This window comes from Haemaphysalis longicornis, unplaced genomic scaffold, assembly GCF_048455015.1.
Source record: "Haemaphysalis longicornis isolate Haplotype H1 unplaced genomic scaffold, Haemaphysalis longicornis Haplotype H1 scaffold_6, whole genome shotgun sequence".
In the NCBI taxonomy this organism is placed as follows: Eukaryota; Metazoa; Arthropoda; class Arachnida; order Ixodida; family Ixodidae; genus Haemaphysalis; species Haemaphysalis longicornis.
The window spans coordinates 102,795,854-102,811,566 of record NW_027526407.1 but is presented as its reverse complement, the minus strand read 5'-3'; the positions used below and the strand labels follow the sequence as shown (position 1 = coordinate 102,811,566).

The window sequence follows — 15,713 nt, the reverse complement described above, 5'->3', positions numbered from 1 at the left end:
AACCGTTGACGCGGTTGTAATCTTGTATTCCTAGTTACAAATGTGCTATGTTTCTTTTCTTTGTCCGCCAATTTCGCGCAATACATTCCACTATTATTTATTACCCGCGGAAATTCTAAATTCTGAAAATGATTAGTGGCTGACCAGACATTCACGTCTTCTCTTGTATACACCTGTATTTCTCCATTGCTGTCAGCCATTTCTTGCCGGGAACTTTTGAAATTGTGGTATGCTTAACATTTTACGTGATTTTTTTACTTTGTGTGTGTCTTCATTCGCAATATCTCCCATTTTTTGTAGAATTTTGCCTTGCTATTTGGAATCAATCATTTTTATCGAAAATCATTGTAAAAGTAAAAAATTAGTGTACCTGCAACAAAATCACCATAACATCACAGTGAACTCATGATTTCTTACAAATACAAAATTTACCGAGCAGTGTGGGAAAATTGTATGGGTTCCAGATGTTTTTGATGGATTTATAGCTTTGGTATTGCCCAAAGTACGACGCAAAAAAATTGGCTGTGATCACTTTAATATGACAGGAACAAGCCACATTAGCTACAGTGGGAATTAGCTACAGTGGGAACACTAAAAAATTCATTTTCTATCATTAGTACTCAGTAAAAATACAAAACAAGATTACTTTACTCAACTTTGTTGTACATTTAGAATCATAAAACAGTTACTACTTATGCTTCACACAAAAACAAAACAGTGTTCAACGAATCAAACAGCAACAACTTCTCAAACTTCTGAAAAATTTCTATTTTATTTGAGAGTATATCTTATGGTAACATTGATATAAAACAAAAGTACCAGTATAAGATGAAGGCTTAAGATTAGAGCTCATCGCGAACCAGCATTTCAGCACTGGACATGCAAAGCTACTGACCTAACGGGGCTCCACCACAGCAAGGATGCCACTTTTAAGCGTAAGATACTGTGAAAGAGAGTGTGCTTCCTTCCGTGCGTTTCACATTGCCACTTCCCCGATAACAGGCTCTTTATTTCGTGTTTTAGAAATTATATACTCATTTAGTGTATCCGCCATCCCAAACCTTTCTAGCGACACATCGGTGATGAAATACGCAAGGTTTTGCCTGCCACAAAACAGCTGCATCATTGCCGACTCTGGCATTTGAGAATATTTCGTTGAATTAAACCGGCGCATCATGAGGCCACAACTTTACGAAGCATTTTCACAGCACCGGATCTGTGTATCCTGCGAGCTTGTATCCGAACAGTTCAAAGTCATACATATAAATCGCGTGCAGATGGAGAAGCTGCTGTCGGGGTAGTTCCGATATGTAGTGGGAGAACTCTTTTCGTGATGACTCATTGCTTCGGGTCTTCACATTTCTTGCCGGGAACGTCCATCTTGGTAGGCCGATTCTTGGTAGCAAAGTTTTCAGGTCTTGATCTAGAGTCTCCACCTTTGCTATGACGTTGTACCTGCATCAACGGTTAGACAACAAACAGTAGTTGTCTGCTTGCTAAAAGCATAGTGTGGCAAATAGTTTTTGCGTAAGGAAAGCCCTCGACAGGATCAACAATACTAGATGAGCATTAAAGCTTCAGGGTACCAGAAATAACGAGTTCATTTTATCGAACACATATTTATTTGCCGTGCCTTAACTATGTTCTTCAGAGCTCTGGTTTATATACCTCAAGGGTAGGTAACTGTACTTGTTTAAAAATGAATAATATAACATATAATTGCGACAGTGCTCGTAAAAATTCTGAGCACAATATGTACTGCTGCAAGGAGAATATACTTAGCCACCCATTTTTCTTTGTTTTTTAAAGAAAAAAAGACTTGCTGCTAGGCCCACGCCTATTTAATACCGCTTGTCCAGGATCCGTCAAGCTGCCCGATGCAGCTTTCCTGTAGGACTTCATTCGCTTTTGTTGCAGTAAACACAATAAAAAAACGACAAGAAAGAAACAAATGAAGGATAGAGTAAAAAATAAAAACTGTACAACTTTACCACGGTCGAAAGCTACTAGCATGCAATAAAAACATTTGTGTAAGCCGGAAGGGGCTACAACCGGTTTTTTTTGACAAGGTAACTTTATTCAGCAGGCAAATACAATGAGAAGCTCTTACCGTGCAACCGGGGTGTAACGGGTTAAAGAAAAAAGGGACTGAACGTTTTTATTTCAAAATCAAGAAGCTATGTAATCTACACAAGGTAATTGTATAAGACAATTCCACATGATAAACAGACTCGAATATATACACAAGATAAAAAGGCTACTTAGTTACAGAAATCAACCTTTCATAATGATTCTTGCGATATTGCACATATTCCACAACATGTGTTTTACCCCATGCAGTAGATTCATTAGGAATACCCGGAGGAAGGCTGGAGTTCAAAGCACACTCTCTGGTTCGGAGCGCCGCCTGGTGCGTCTAGCAACGCACACCTGATTACAATAGATCAACCTTGTTGGCAAGCCATGGAACACTAAACAAGTTCCACTACAGAGTCAAGCCGCCTTGGTACACAGACAGCATTCACCATCTGAACCCCGTCTCACCACACTGATGTATTGAACCGTAACCCACCTGTGAAGCAAGGGTAATTTTTCCCGGCCCTTGATCTCTCGCAGTTGTTCATCTACATTCCCCAAGGGAATAATAATCTCGAAGTAAGGGCGGGGGTAAACACGATGTTCAACGTAATAGGGTATAATAGAACAGCTGCACCGAGTTAGGGCCAATGTGGTGTGCCTTGAGAGTAGCTTACACGTATTGCTTGGGATATCCTAGAAAACGAGGCGCTAGGGGAACAATTGAAGGATTGCACCAGCTCAATGACGAGCATATTCTGTGCTGTCGAGGACATCCGGAAAAGACAAAATATTCCGACCCACAGAAAAGCCGAGAATGTGGGCAAGTTCTGCAGCGTTAACTACCGTGTCGCGACCATTGCCTTGAAATTAAACGGAAGGAGCCTGCAAAGCTCCCCGCTTAAGTTCGGATTTATAGCATAAAGAACAATCAAAGGAGAGTACGAAGAATGAACTGGTTCGATAACGGCATTTAGGACGCCCGTTATCGTTCGTTTGTAATTTATGCGTTACCAACAAATGGCTCATCAGCTGTAAACCCGCCCAATAGCATCATTTGCAGGGAAACGACACCTAAAACGGCTTATAAGGCGAAAAATGGCAATATATTTTTTAAGCTACATAACACACATTCTTAAAACATCCAGGTGCAAGGCAAAGGCAACAGCTGTGTTTACAGGCCGATTTCCTGCAGGAAAATTCGGAATGGAAAAAAAGGGACAAAACTGTTTTATAAAGGCGAGAATAAGTACCGTGACTAAGGGAAAAAATGCAAGCATCGACAATCCGCTTGACAATTAATTACAGCCTCAACCAAACAGACTGAAGTGATTGCAGAGTAACGCATAAAAACCTAGCAAAAATAATCTCAGGGTTAGCGTTAGGCGTTGAAGAAACAACGTAAGAAAATACCCGGCCAAGTTTTGCAGAAAACAGTCAACTTATTGTGAACAGCTAGAATTTGAGCATCCGAAAAATTAGGAGCAGACAGAAAGCGCGGGGTATAAATTTGATACCAAAGGGAAGGCTAATGACATTCATCACTAAAAGGAATAAAAGGAATAAAATTTTGGAATAAAAGTTTGGTACTAAAAGGTTGTAATAAAAAAAGTAAAGGAACAAAAGTTTGGTACCGAAAAGATGGATTCAAACATGACCTGGTTGGAAGGGTAGCAAGTCGATAGAAGATTATGTCGTACGCGGGGAGCCACAATATATTAGTTGTTATTATTATGTGGTCTTATTATTGTGATCCTGAACGATGTGAAGACTTATGGCACGTACGAACACTGTTGTTTCTGCAAATGGACACGCTGGTTCCAATAGATGTTTTCTGTATGGTCTCTTGGTGATAAGAACCTGTTTCGGTCAAAACGATATACGCTTGAATTAGAGTTTTCCTTGATAATGAGGGCACATATACCATCTGCACCCAAAATTATTATTGTGAATTGTGTTGTCATTGGCTTGCACAAAGATACCTCTTCTTTGCAGTAAAAGTTCACAGACTTGGGTATTGCTTAATCACAGCAGTACAAGAGTAAATGCTCGAGAGAGTTTTCGCAAAACGTTCTTCTGTGCTCAAAATGGCCGGGAAGACAAAATTCCATGTTGTTTATTTTAAAAACGCGGCCTTTGGTAAATCACTCAGTAATATTCCACCCAAGCAGCACGTATTATAACCAAATAAAATAAACAAATGCTAAATAACGTCCTAATTTCTCGCCGGAGGGCGTGTTCTTGCGAGTGGCCTAATATGGCCATAATCCTAACAACGTAGTTTTTCGTGCGTTAGCACTCCGCCAGCGCTCAAGTGATACGAATAAACGGGGCCAGATGCCCAACTACATAACTCAAGGTATGTTTCGTACCAGGGTCCACAAGTGTCTCTAACGTCATAGGCAATTTCGGGAAAGTGGCGGGGATCCACCACTTCTGGTGTATTTTCTTTATTCTCTGTATTATTCTTTGAGGTTTGCGACAAAATTGTGTCCTTTTTGTCCAGATAAAGCAGTCTTTTTAACGATCCAAAGTTGTAATTTGTGTTCATGACCCTCCTTGAGGAAGAGTAATGTCTTAATCTACAGGAAATACTTACATTTTGATTAACTTTCTGATGTTGTTTTTGACTCTGCTGCTGCCACTCGTGATGCTAAAAATATTTTTTGGGATTGCTGAATCAGCTGATACCATATGTACACGCAATGCTGCTACTACCACTATTGCAGATGCAAGTCTCATAGTTTCTCCAACTACTATTGCAACAATCCGGCCAAACCCTGCTTCTACTCTCTTTTCGTGTATCTACAGAAAACTGCACAAATTAAAGTCAGTAACGTCCTTTTTCTGTTTCTAGCCACGCAGCTCTAAATACAATCTTGACCAACCCTTTCGCTCTCCGATGCAAACAAAATTTCACAAAGATTTCTCGGCCTTATACCCCTACTGGGCTTACCTCATGCTGCAAGGTCTGCACCGAGTTGTGAATGGAGCCCAGTGTTCGTCCCACTTCTCTACAGGTTCCTTCAGAATATTACTGACGAACTCGCTGAACGTAAAAGTTCCGTTCGGCCCTTTGCCCACGAAGCCATGTTTGTACATCGCCTTTGCTCCGGGAATAAAAGGATCAGTTGTCCGGATTTTGTCCACATACGCTGAGACCAGCCTTTCGAATGGGTGCCGGACTATTATAAGCTTGCCGTATTCGGACCCCAGCTTCTTATCCCAGTGAGGGCAGGGTAAAACGGAAGGAAACCGTTTCTTAAATTCCAAAAAGATCTCGTCCGCATTGTCTCCCGGATCTTTGATGCGCTCTGCTTCCAGGATGAGCGTCTTGAGGCTAGAGGTGGCCGCCTTCGGAATGGGGCAAAATCCAAATCGTCGCCTCTCGACCAGATAAAAGGAACACACATCCCTTCCGCAGTACTTGCGATCCCAGCTTGCTCTGTCATCAGTTGGGTCTGTCCATAAGAGGTCGGCGTACTTCTCGCACACGGAGTCAATGCGTGCCAACCTGGCCGGAAGGTCGTCCGATTCCTCGCTTTCCGTATCTTGCGGAGTGTCGGATATGTCATCGCTGTTACTAAAGGTGCAACGGGATACCTGTGAACAAAATGGCAGGATAAAACACTTAAAGGTTTTTTGTGTGTGCGGTGGTAGTTTCACTGCATATAAACCCGACATATATACACACGGGACACTTTGTAGCGGCCCGCTTTTACTAAGAATATTTAAGTTCATTTCCCTCTAGTGATCAAATATTAGGGGTCTTGCAGATTTTGTGGGATATATTGCTCCAACAAACGCGTCAATAAGCACGTGATTTTTTTTAAACTCCAGCCTTGGTGCCCATAACCAGCCGGACCAGAAAAACCTGGGATGAACATGCAACCTTTACGTCCTTAAGCATTTATGGCGCCGTTTCGAAAGAGTTCACATGAGCTTAAAATGTTGCAGTGAAAATGCTGACGCTTTGAAATTAGATTTTCTAAAAAAGAAAAGTCTGAGCATAATTAATAGATGCAAAACGTGTCGAAGAATCTAGTATCCACAGAGATGCACAGCTTTTTTCCCCACCTTCATGAAAAGTGGATGTGAACAAAAATTTCAGAGGTAATAAAAGAATGAAGGAACCACCAAGGGGCAGACTGCATAAACCAGTGGCACTGCTATTTAAAAAAGAACTTAGCTTACACGCAAGCATCGGAACGCGAATACGCCTTTGAAAATCTATATGAGGGATGTAATCGCCTTGCTGTATCCTCGGGTTTTCAGAAAATTCCTAACAAGTAAAAAACAGAGAGAGAAAAAAACTTTATTTAGAAGCAAAGGGGGTTCAGACAACCTAATTACAGAATTAGAGGTCGTCTTCAGTGAATGCTAAACTCTGCTCTAGTGCGTTTTTGATGTACCCCACTAGCGCTAGCTGTTTCTCAATAGTGGAGGCGAGAGTCAGCCAGGTTGGGTCAATGGGATATGGCAGCTGCGTCAGTGTGCGTAAGTCAGGAATTCTGGAAGTATCGTAAGAACATTTTCATAGGACGTGTTGCTGATTAGGATATTCATCATAGTGTTTGCACACTGGTGGTTCTTCTGCCCTTCCTTTAGAGAAAAGATGTCGTCTAGCTGGAGCGCATGTAGTGTGGGTCTCTGCTTGTCTCGGTACCACTGACTGCTCCGTGTCTAAGATAGTGCGAGATGAAGAGGGGACTAAAATAAGATTTAATGTCGTTAGAGGAAAAGGAGAGAGGGATATAGCGTAGCGCAGATACCACCAGTTACGAAAAACTTAAATTTTCTCCTACAGCTGACAAAAGTTCTCGAATAAAAACAGCAGTAGAAGTTAGATACACTCCATTTTTTGTGGCATGGCACACCTGATAACGCCATACAAACAGGATGCCAAAGACAGGTCATCAGTTAAAAAGCCTAACCGAAGAGAAAGACCCGTTCAGCTATCTACTACATTTCCGCGATTCTCCGCTTGCTCGGTCCTTCCTATGGTGTCGCCCAGCTGTGCGCTCCCTCGGGTTAATATTTACGAAGCGAAATACACCCACTGTGGTTGGCGACACACGAGGGATCCCTCAAACATTGCGTCGGCATCCGGCGGCTAGAGCGTAAACTGTCTGTGTTCCGTTTCAGCGGTGACTGACTGGGCACTTTCATTCAGTTCTTAGTCACTGATGTCGTTGCTCTCATCCACCCTCCTGTTATTCTTTAGCGCTGGTTCAATGAATTGCAGATATGCCTAGGTTGTTCTTCTTGCCGTAACCAGCCGGACACATCACAGCTGCTACGATCAGTCGCAGGCGTCTACCGTTACAGAGAACCGGCTCTGGCACTTTTTTGATCCTTTGGAGCGCGTGGGTTTGGAAAACGAAGACTATTTTAACAAATTCTCGCATCTCATATCCGTGCCTTGAACCAAACGTGCCACAATTTTGAATGACGCAATTTACGGGCGCCGTGAGAATAAATTTGGTTTTGGCCGCTGCCAAAGCAAGTGCCCAAAGGAACTTTTTTTGCTGCGTAAGTTGTTATTAAAGGGGCCAAGCAGACAAAATACAAGTTTGTTTTGTTCGAAAGATTTCGTGTTTTATAGTGCCTCCAGCACTTGTCTGGAAGCAAACAAGGCCTTTTCAAAAGTCAATCAATCAATTTAGTAATAATCAATTTAGGTTAAAATTTTTATTCTCCCGCCAAATCATGTGGTTTCGGGACCTCAGCCATGAAGTAATAAGTGCGCGTATTCTAACAAACTTCCACTGCCTCGTTCGGCTCTGCAGCCTCGCTTGCCGTCAGTCCTCCCAGATGGCGCTACCATACTCATCCGCTCACCGTCGTCCCCTGTTCCTTTGTATTTGAGCGTATTTGCACCTAGCTTGTTTTCGTAACTGTAGAGAGCAATCGGTTATTGAAACATGGGGTATCCTCGACAAACAGGGACACGTAAGAGAACGTCGCTTACGCCCATTGGCCAGTGTCATGTAAGACAATTCTCAAGCGGCGGGCTGCTGTGCGGCTAAAACAAGCATAGTGCACCCAGTGCAAACAGTGCGCATCGCTACATCTATACTTACGTGTATTTTCGTGACTTCCACTGTTTACCCCGCCATAGTTACTGCTATAAAAGAATAGGCCCTAAATGGAAACATAAATAGCTCTTTAGGCAAGCTTATAAGCCGTGCCTAGTTTGCGTTTGATTTTGCCGGCCTCAGCCAATTGCACAGTTGGGCATATGTTATCATATGTTGTGCTGCAGGAAATGATCTAGTGGGTCGCAAGGCCATTCTCTTTTTCCCAATTACATAGCTTATTTGAGCGAAGTGTGTGTTAAAAGTGGTGTCACTATGATTCTACCGAGGCAATCTTCCGAATACACCAAACTAATGCTTTGTCGGCATGGCCACTTTAAGGCATGTGTAGTTTGTTTTGTGACCCTCTGCTTACTTTCATGTCGTCTTGCAAACGCAGCGAGTGATAGAGTACCGCACGACAGAGCGCGTCCACTCGCGGTGTTTGCAAGATGTATCCAGACACATCGTGGGAAAACCTGTGTCTGCAAGGTTTTCCAGGTTGCCACAGGGGAAATTGGAAGCAAGCCGGCTAAATTTCCTGTGCTTCAACGGGTCTTGTTTCTCCTGTGACTGCCGGTGAGCGCTGCAATGTTGAGTCTGCTGCCAGTGTGAGTGACCAAACACGAAGCAATAGGAATAACGGCACGAAATGCCCATACCGCTGCGCAATAAAAGTACCCAAGGCCAACAACACCGCCACCAGCACCGGCGCAGACGTTATCGTTTTGTATCGATCCTTTACGCTACAACTAGGTCCCATGGGCTCGTGGGAAGGGGCTCCCGCTACATAGAAACTGGTCTGGTGGATGCTTAGGCCGAATTCGGTCGACAAGTGATTCAGAGCGCTAAGTGTGGTTGTTCGCTAAACACCATGCTGCGGGCTGCAGCCAGAGCAAGGCATGCGCATCGGAGTGGGCCTTAAGTTTTCAAGGAAGAGAGAGGCCAAGGCATTCTAAAGAATCCCGCAATATATATCTGATTACTTCATTGTAGGATTTCGCCCTGGGATGTGTTCCGCTGGATGAATGTGAGGTCATATCGGCTAATCTTTTCTGGAAAATTTGGCCTCAGGGTAAAAAAATGCATAAGAGATAATTACGTCCTCTGCTTACCCTTAATTCTATTTTGCGAATTGTCCTAGGTTTACCAGGTATTTCGAAGCTCTTTCGCCAAGCAACAGCGTAGAAACGCTTAGGTTCAATGTTTTACCTCTAAAACTGTAGGTAGGGGATAAAGCAGTTTTACCTTCTACTTGAGAGGTATTGCGTGGGACTGGATGGAACGCGGCAGATCTTGGGAGGGTAATGAATTGATTTCAGTTGCAAAACATATTTGTGAGGTAGTTTTTTTACCACCCCTATGTCCACCACCGTCTCCCTCCAATCAAGGAAGCTTGTTGCCCATATAGAGTTTCAGAACCTGAAACTAAGCGTTTTCAAACTCCCGAAAACTCCTACGCTTCAAGGAGAGAGCACCTCGCGAGAGGTGCACGAAGTAACTTAGACCAATAGACGCGAACAAAGTGCCCCTCAAACGCCGCGAAAGCAGGAAACCGTTTTTGGGAACCATCAATCTAGGCATAACCGAGTGGCCTTAAATGACAAGAGCGACTACCTATCACTGCTCGGTGGTCGGCGCAACCTAAAAAAAAACTGGCTCGAATACACGCTATGAAGGTGGTTGGAAAGCAACCCTTTAAACAAAACCCCCAACAATTGCCCACGCGACGTCACTAGAAATCACACACGTGGCTCTACAAACAGTGGAACGAAAGATTCGGCCAGCCGTTACTTGGAATTCGCGGGTGCAGCATCCCGAAAGCAGCAGCGTCGGCCACGGCCGGGATAGCGCGGTTGGCGCCGCCGCTGTAGCGCGGCCGTGCGTCGGCAGAAAGAAAACGAAGAGAAGCGCCTTTCGAAGAGTGAGACAGCGCAACCTCGCCATGCTAATGTGCTAGCTCGGGGCAACATCACCGCGCGACACAACCGTAGACACCAAAACAATTTGGCATGTGAGCTTAGTGATTCCCATTCATACCGATTTGAACTAGTTAGTTTGGTAATTTTGAGAATTGCGAGAAATCACAGGGAACTTTTATAATCGCTATCTATTGGAACCGGTTTTTCCTTTCGCCTTTTGTAATACCTTCTAAAACAAAGCGCAATTGGTATTCACCTATTTAGAAAACGGAGTCCAATTTGAGGCAAGCAGTGCGCAAAAGGTAGCGTTTCTCTAGCGGCCAGATGTCTGTATGTGGTCTCTACATTCCGTTTTCCCGCTGTGCAAACCTATCTTTAACGTATCTTTACCGTACGACCACTTCATTACGTCCGGGTACGGGTTATTAGCATGTGCTATGGAACAAGTGAATGAAGAGTTGCGAAGGAAGCGCGCAATGAACGCGAAGCTGCGCCAAAACAGGCCCAAAACCACCGTCGCTAAAGCAGACGACAAAGCCATCCCGCCGACGCGCCCGCTATTTCGAGCAGGCACATCCGCACGGAAAATGCTGGGTAACCAGCTCCGATGCGCCATCTTCGACGCGCCATCTACAGTGTTTTCCGAGTGTGAAAACCACCCTACCCCTCCTCAGCCACGTTGGGAGTTTCTTGTCGCGCACGCAACGAAGGAACCGTTGGCTGGTAGAGGTAGAAAGCTTTGCTTTAAAAATTGTTCATTAACTACTCGTGTGCTATAGCATGTAGCAATGTTCCAGACCCTGGTTTCTCTGACACATATACTCAGTTTATTATTCCTGGAGTCTCAATCATAAAATCTACAATGCATCATCATACAATGCAGCGTCACTTACGTTAAGTTGTGCCCTTTAGGCGACTCTGTTTACACCATTTCAGCGTGACTTCACGGGAATCAATTAATTACTGGAAAGCCTATGTATGGTATTATCATACAGCATTCACACACCCCTTTCTGAGCCCGTATGATTGCTTTCACAGATGGTAAACAATAAACTCGTAAGGTGGCACTCTCTTTCCAGTTACTTTGTGTGAAATGTCCTTTAAGAATTGTTGTTTTTGGATCGTTAGTGCCGCTGTTGCGCGAGTACATGAAGTTCGCTGCAAAAGGTTATGCAACAAAAAGGGTAAATGCAAAAAATGTATGCTGAAAGAATACCAAAGAGCACAACTAAACTTTGGGAAGGTAATACAACCAGCCAAAGATCACTGGCTTCCATGATAACATTTACTTGGCTTGTTAGTTTCTATTATACTCAGGAAACGTCCTTAGACATAAATATTGTAACGTGGCAGCACGAAAGATGACACGAACCATGGCAAAGAATGAGGAACAATCTATTTACAGTACATTAGACTCTCGATAAACGGAACTTGAAGGGACCGAAAAAATTAGTTCCGTTTAACAGGAGTTCCGTTTACCGAGATCGATGTATGAAAGCGCAAATTTATGTGCGTACACACTATCAATACCATTTCATAGAGCTCGAAGCATCAGAATGTGAATGCAGCTGACAGGTTTTCAGAAAGCATGAAAACTAAAAGAGGTGTAGGCACAGCACTCACAAAGTTAGTTTGGCAACAATGAGTCCCTCAGCATTAAATGCATCAATGATGTTTGTTTGAGTCCTTGTAACGGCATCTTCACGGAGGCTAGAGGCCTCAACTTCGCGAGTGCTTACGAGCCACCGAATGTAGAAGACGGCAACGCGGTAATGAAGCGCGAATAGCACCACGATGGCACAAACGAGGCAATACGAGGAGCCCTGTAATCTCGGCGTCTTAAATCGAGACCATACGACTGGAACAAGAAGCGCGATGTTGCATTCGTTGCGCTAACACGGCTGACCACTAACGAGCACAGGTCAGCGTACTCACTCGTGAGTACACTCATTTCTACTCATTTGTACTCAAACTCATGAGTGAGTACGATGATGAGTAAGTGCACACCCAGAAAAAAAAGTGAGTACCATGACGAGTGAGTACAGGGGTAAGTCCACTACTCGTGAGTGCAGTACTCATGAGTACACTGCTCATGAGTATGAGTACTCATGCGTACAGCATTCATGAGTATGAGTACTCATGAGTTTGAGTACTAATGAGTACACAGTACTCATGAGTACAATACTCATGAATACTGGTTTTGCCAGTGCTTGCACTCTTGAGTATGGGCACTCGTGAGTACAGTAGTGCAAACAATTTTTATCACGAGCTCGAATTTGGACGCGCGTGTACGAGTCGCAAACATTTAGCGGTGCCGCTGTGCAGCTTAACTGTCAAGGATGGCAAAATTAGACAACGAAAACTGCACCTCCCCCCGTTCCCGGTCCCGGTTTGGCGCTGTAAGCGTTTCTCGCGGTCGCTTGCAAAGGGGTCATGGTGAAGAGGGAAAAACGAGGGGGTGAGAGCCCGGCACGAAACGTGGCCGCAGTTGCTCTTCTCCTATTGCACTTGTTGACTGCCGCAGTTATTTTTGTTGACGCGGCCTGTGAACGCGTTGCGGCTTCACTGCGCTTACTCTCTTCCAATTGTTTCATGGGAGAGGCGGTGGAGGCTGCTAACAATGCACGCACTAGGCGTACTGAAGTCCCTCTTTTTCTGTCTTCAGAGTAGACGCATGTCACGCTGTGTAGTCGATTCGTGAGCCGAACCGCTCATTTCAGCAGTCGCTGTTAATTTACGTAACTCGCGTCAAACCGACTACATGGTTGGTAACGTCTGTCTCACCGAAATTGTCCGCACCACTCCGCCGTGAATATTCATGCGAAAATTTGGCTGATGTACGTGCGCCCACTCTCCTTCAAAATAAGATGTTTCCTGAACGCTACACCCGAAATTGCCCCTTTTGTAAAAAAGAACTCGGCACGCTCCGCCACATAATCGGAGAATGTGACTTTACCAAAAACACCCCTCCACCCCTCAACCACTCCCCCACTACCCCCTCCTTCACCGAGCGATGGGAGACCTTGCTGATCAGCCCCTCTCTGGAAGACCAAATCAAGCTGGTTGCCAGGGGACAAGAGGCCAGAGAGGCATATGGGTCTCAAGAATAGGGAACCACTCCCATCGACGACGCCGGGAGAAGACGTCGTAAAATCGGTTAAATAAAGTTGCTTCTCTCTCTCTCGCGTGTGAGAAAACACACAAAACAACGGAGAACGGAAGCAAATAAATAACGCAACCCGCAGCGTTCATTTTCGAATTTATTCCAGAGGCATCAGTTTTATTGCAGTGTAAATTCATCCCTGGTGCGGCGAATGCGCGTTGCAATAGCTTTGCGAATGCTATTAGTTAGGTAGCAAGGTTCTCATGAGAAAAGTACAGCTATGCCGCGCGCATGTACTATTTGTTTGTTTTTTTTTCAACCCATTTGGCCAATCAAGCAGACCGCGTGTGTCGTGCTTTAGTGATCGAGGCTAGCGTGTGGATACTGTTTCTTCATTTGCTAATGTTTCTGTCACATTTTGTCAGCCGCGGAAACAGCATGGTGCGTTAGGCAGGCCGACTTACGCACATTTCCGTTTTTTTTTAATTTGATCTCGCTAGAGCACTGCGCAAGCCACGATTCCTAGGCCCGGCCCGAACCCGACAAATTTTTAAATATAAGCCCGAGTCCCGCCCGTACCCGGCAAAATTTAATAAAATAAACCTGAGCCGGTCGCACTGTTTTGAAATATCAGCCCGCGTTCGAAAGACTATAAACATGAGTCAGAAAAATTTTTGCCTTTTCAACCTGGAAACGTAACCATAGAGCGAGTATATTGGACTTACAATTTTTAAACTTGGACCGAGCTTTGTAAACATATATCCGGACGCAGAAAATGAAATTTTGGAGAATATCGACGAAATGTAGTTTTAACAGAGCTCCAGTGACTTCGCACTTCGATTTTTTTCATTTAACTCAATTCAGTGAGCTAATTTCTTGGTATCAACAATCACGATTTTGCGGCGCATAACTGCCGGGCTTCAGACACTGTATGCATGCGCCCGAGCCAGCACGGCACGAAAAAAAAATTGTTGAATGCCGAGTCCCGCTCGGTCCCGAGAAAATGCGTCCCACCTTGCCCGGGCCATTTCAGTGCTCTAATCTACACAATACACACGATATGCTTTTAATAACTTCACTCAAGGCAGCGAAAACGATGAACATTCAAAACTGTAATTCTCAGAAAAGCACCATATGGCGCACTTTATAACGGGATCATATTAAAACTGTACAGTTCAGTGGTACGCTGGCCATTCATTAACATAAAACAAATACTATATTACGAATGCACAAGTTCATTAAAAGTGCTGCCCGCGTATTGCAGACGCAAGACATATATTATGAAATAGTTAGGAGTTCAACAAATAAATGCAGGGTAAAACAAATCGCAAATATAAAATCTTTGTAGCAATCACATAAATCTATTAGGGGTATAATCCCACTACACGCTATAGCAGTTTCCTTTCAAACCACATGGGCCATGGCCCTTCGGAAATAAGAGACCGCCGCAAGCATATGTCCTCTCTAAATTACTAACAAAAAAGAACCCCCCGCACGGGGCACCTTGAGTAATCTTGGTGACGGTGTTGGCGACACCGCGGACCCCGAGCCCCCATACTCTTGCTGTAATCTACCGTGGCTACGAGTTGTAAGGTGAAGGGCAGAAACCACAAACGGTGGCCGTCGGAGCCCAGGTCAAGCTCCGGCGGATGGGCTCCCTGTCTGTTTACCAGGCAGGGAGCTCCGGGACCTCTCAGGCTATCAGGGTAAGGTTTGAGAAGAAAGTACCCCCGTCCCCTGCTTTTTTAAGTGCGAATGCACTTTATAAGCGACCCCAAACCATCCACCGCCGGCGGCGGCGGCGTCCGCAGTGCTCCTCTATATTTAAAGAAGAAACAGCATCCGGCGTCAGGTTTCGATCCGAGGACTTTGCGGGCCGCAGCCCGACGCTCTACCGAATAAGCCACGGACGCGACGCTGATATTGTCAGTAACGCGCCTTATATCTTTAACGCATTCAAACTACGTCGTCACCGGCGTGCGTTGGCGACTCAGCGGCGTTATAGCGGCTTGATAACTGCGTGGTGTACACGTGATACTACAAACCCGATGGAAGAGATGGAAGAGAAGGCGGCGAGGCGGTGGGCTGCGGGGGCCGAGCGCAAGTGCCGCAAGCGGGCCGACAACCGTGCATTCGCACTTTCACATTCTCCCCCTCGGGGAAATGCGGGGGAATTTTTTCAATATCGCATGGCTTTTTCTTTATCCCCCCAATCCAATGATCGGCCCCCTAAAAGGGGCCGCACCGAAGTACTAGCTAAAGGTAAACCAGAACATTTCCACAAATTGTCATTCACTCTGCAGAAACCACTCCTGTTGCAAAGAAGTCTGTCATTCTGTTGGCAAAGTGCATTGAGTCTGTTGTTGGTTCAGACTATGATGCTAAGAAACTCGCCTCAGGTGATGTACTGGTCGAAGTAAAAAGGAAAAATCAGAGTGAGAACCTACTGAAACAGACGACGTTGGCGAACTTGACTGTCACTGTGACACCACACCGGACCCTCAACTCCTCGCAAGGAGTCATATCAGAGAAAGA

At 44.8% G+C, this 15,713-nt stretch overlaps 1 protein-coding gene across 1 annotated transcript in view; it reads right to left on the bottom strand.

Moving 5' to 3' along the window:
- Nucleotides 1–463: 463 nt before the first annotated feature.
- Nucleotides 464–15,713, bottom strand: part of LOC144141102 (carbohydrate sulfotransferase 14-like) — a 29,679-nt gene continuing 14,429 nt past the window's right edge. The window contains exons 2-3 of the mRNA XM_077672629.1: nt 5,033–5,679; nt 464–1,455 (exon numbers count right to left, since the gene is read on the bottom strand). Of these exons, the coding sequence (XP_077528755.1) occupies nt 1,203–1,455; nt 5,033–5,679 (900 nt within the window). The 3' untranslated portion in view covers nt 464–1,202. The remainder of the gene's footprint in view (nt 1,456–5,032; nt 5,680–15,713) is intronic.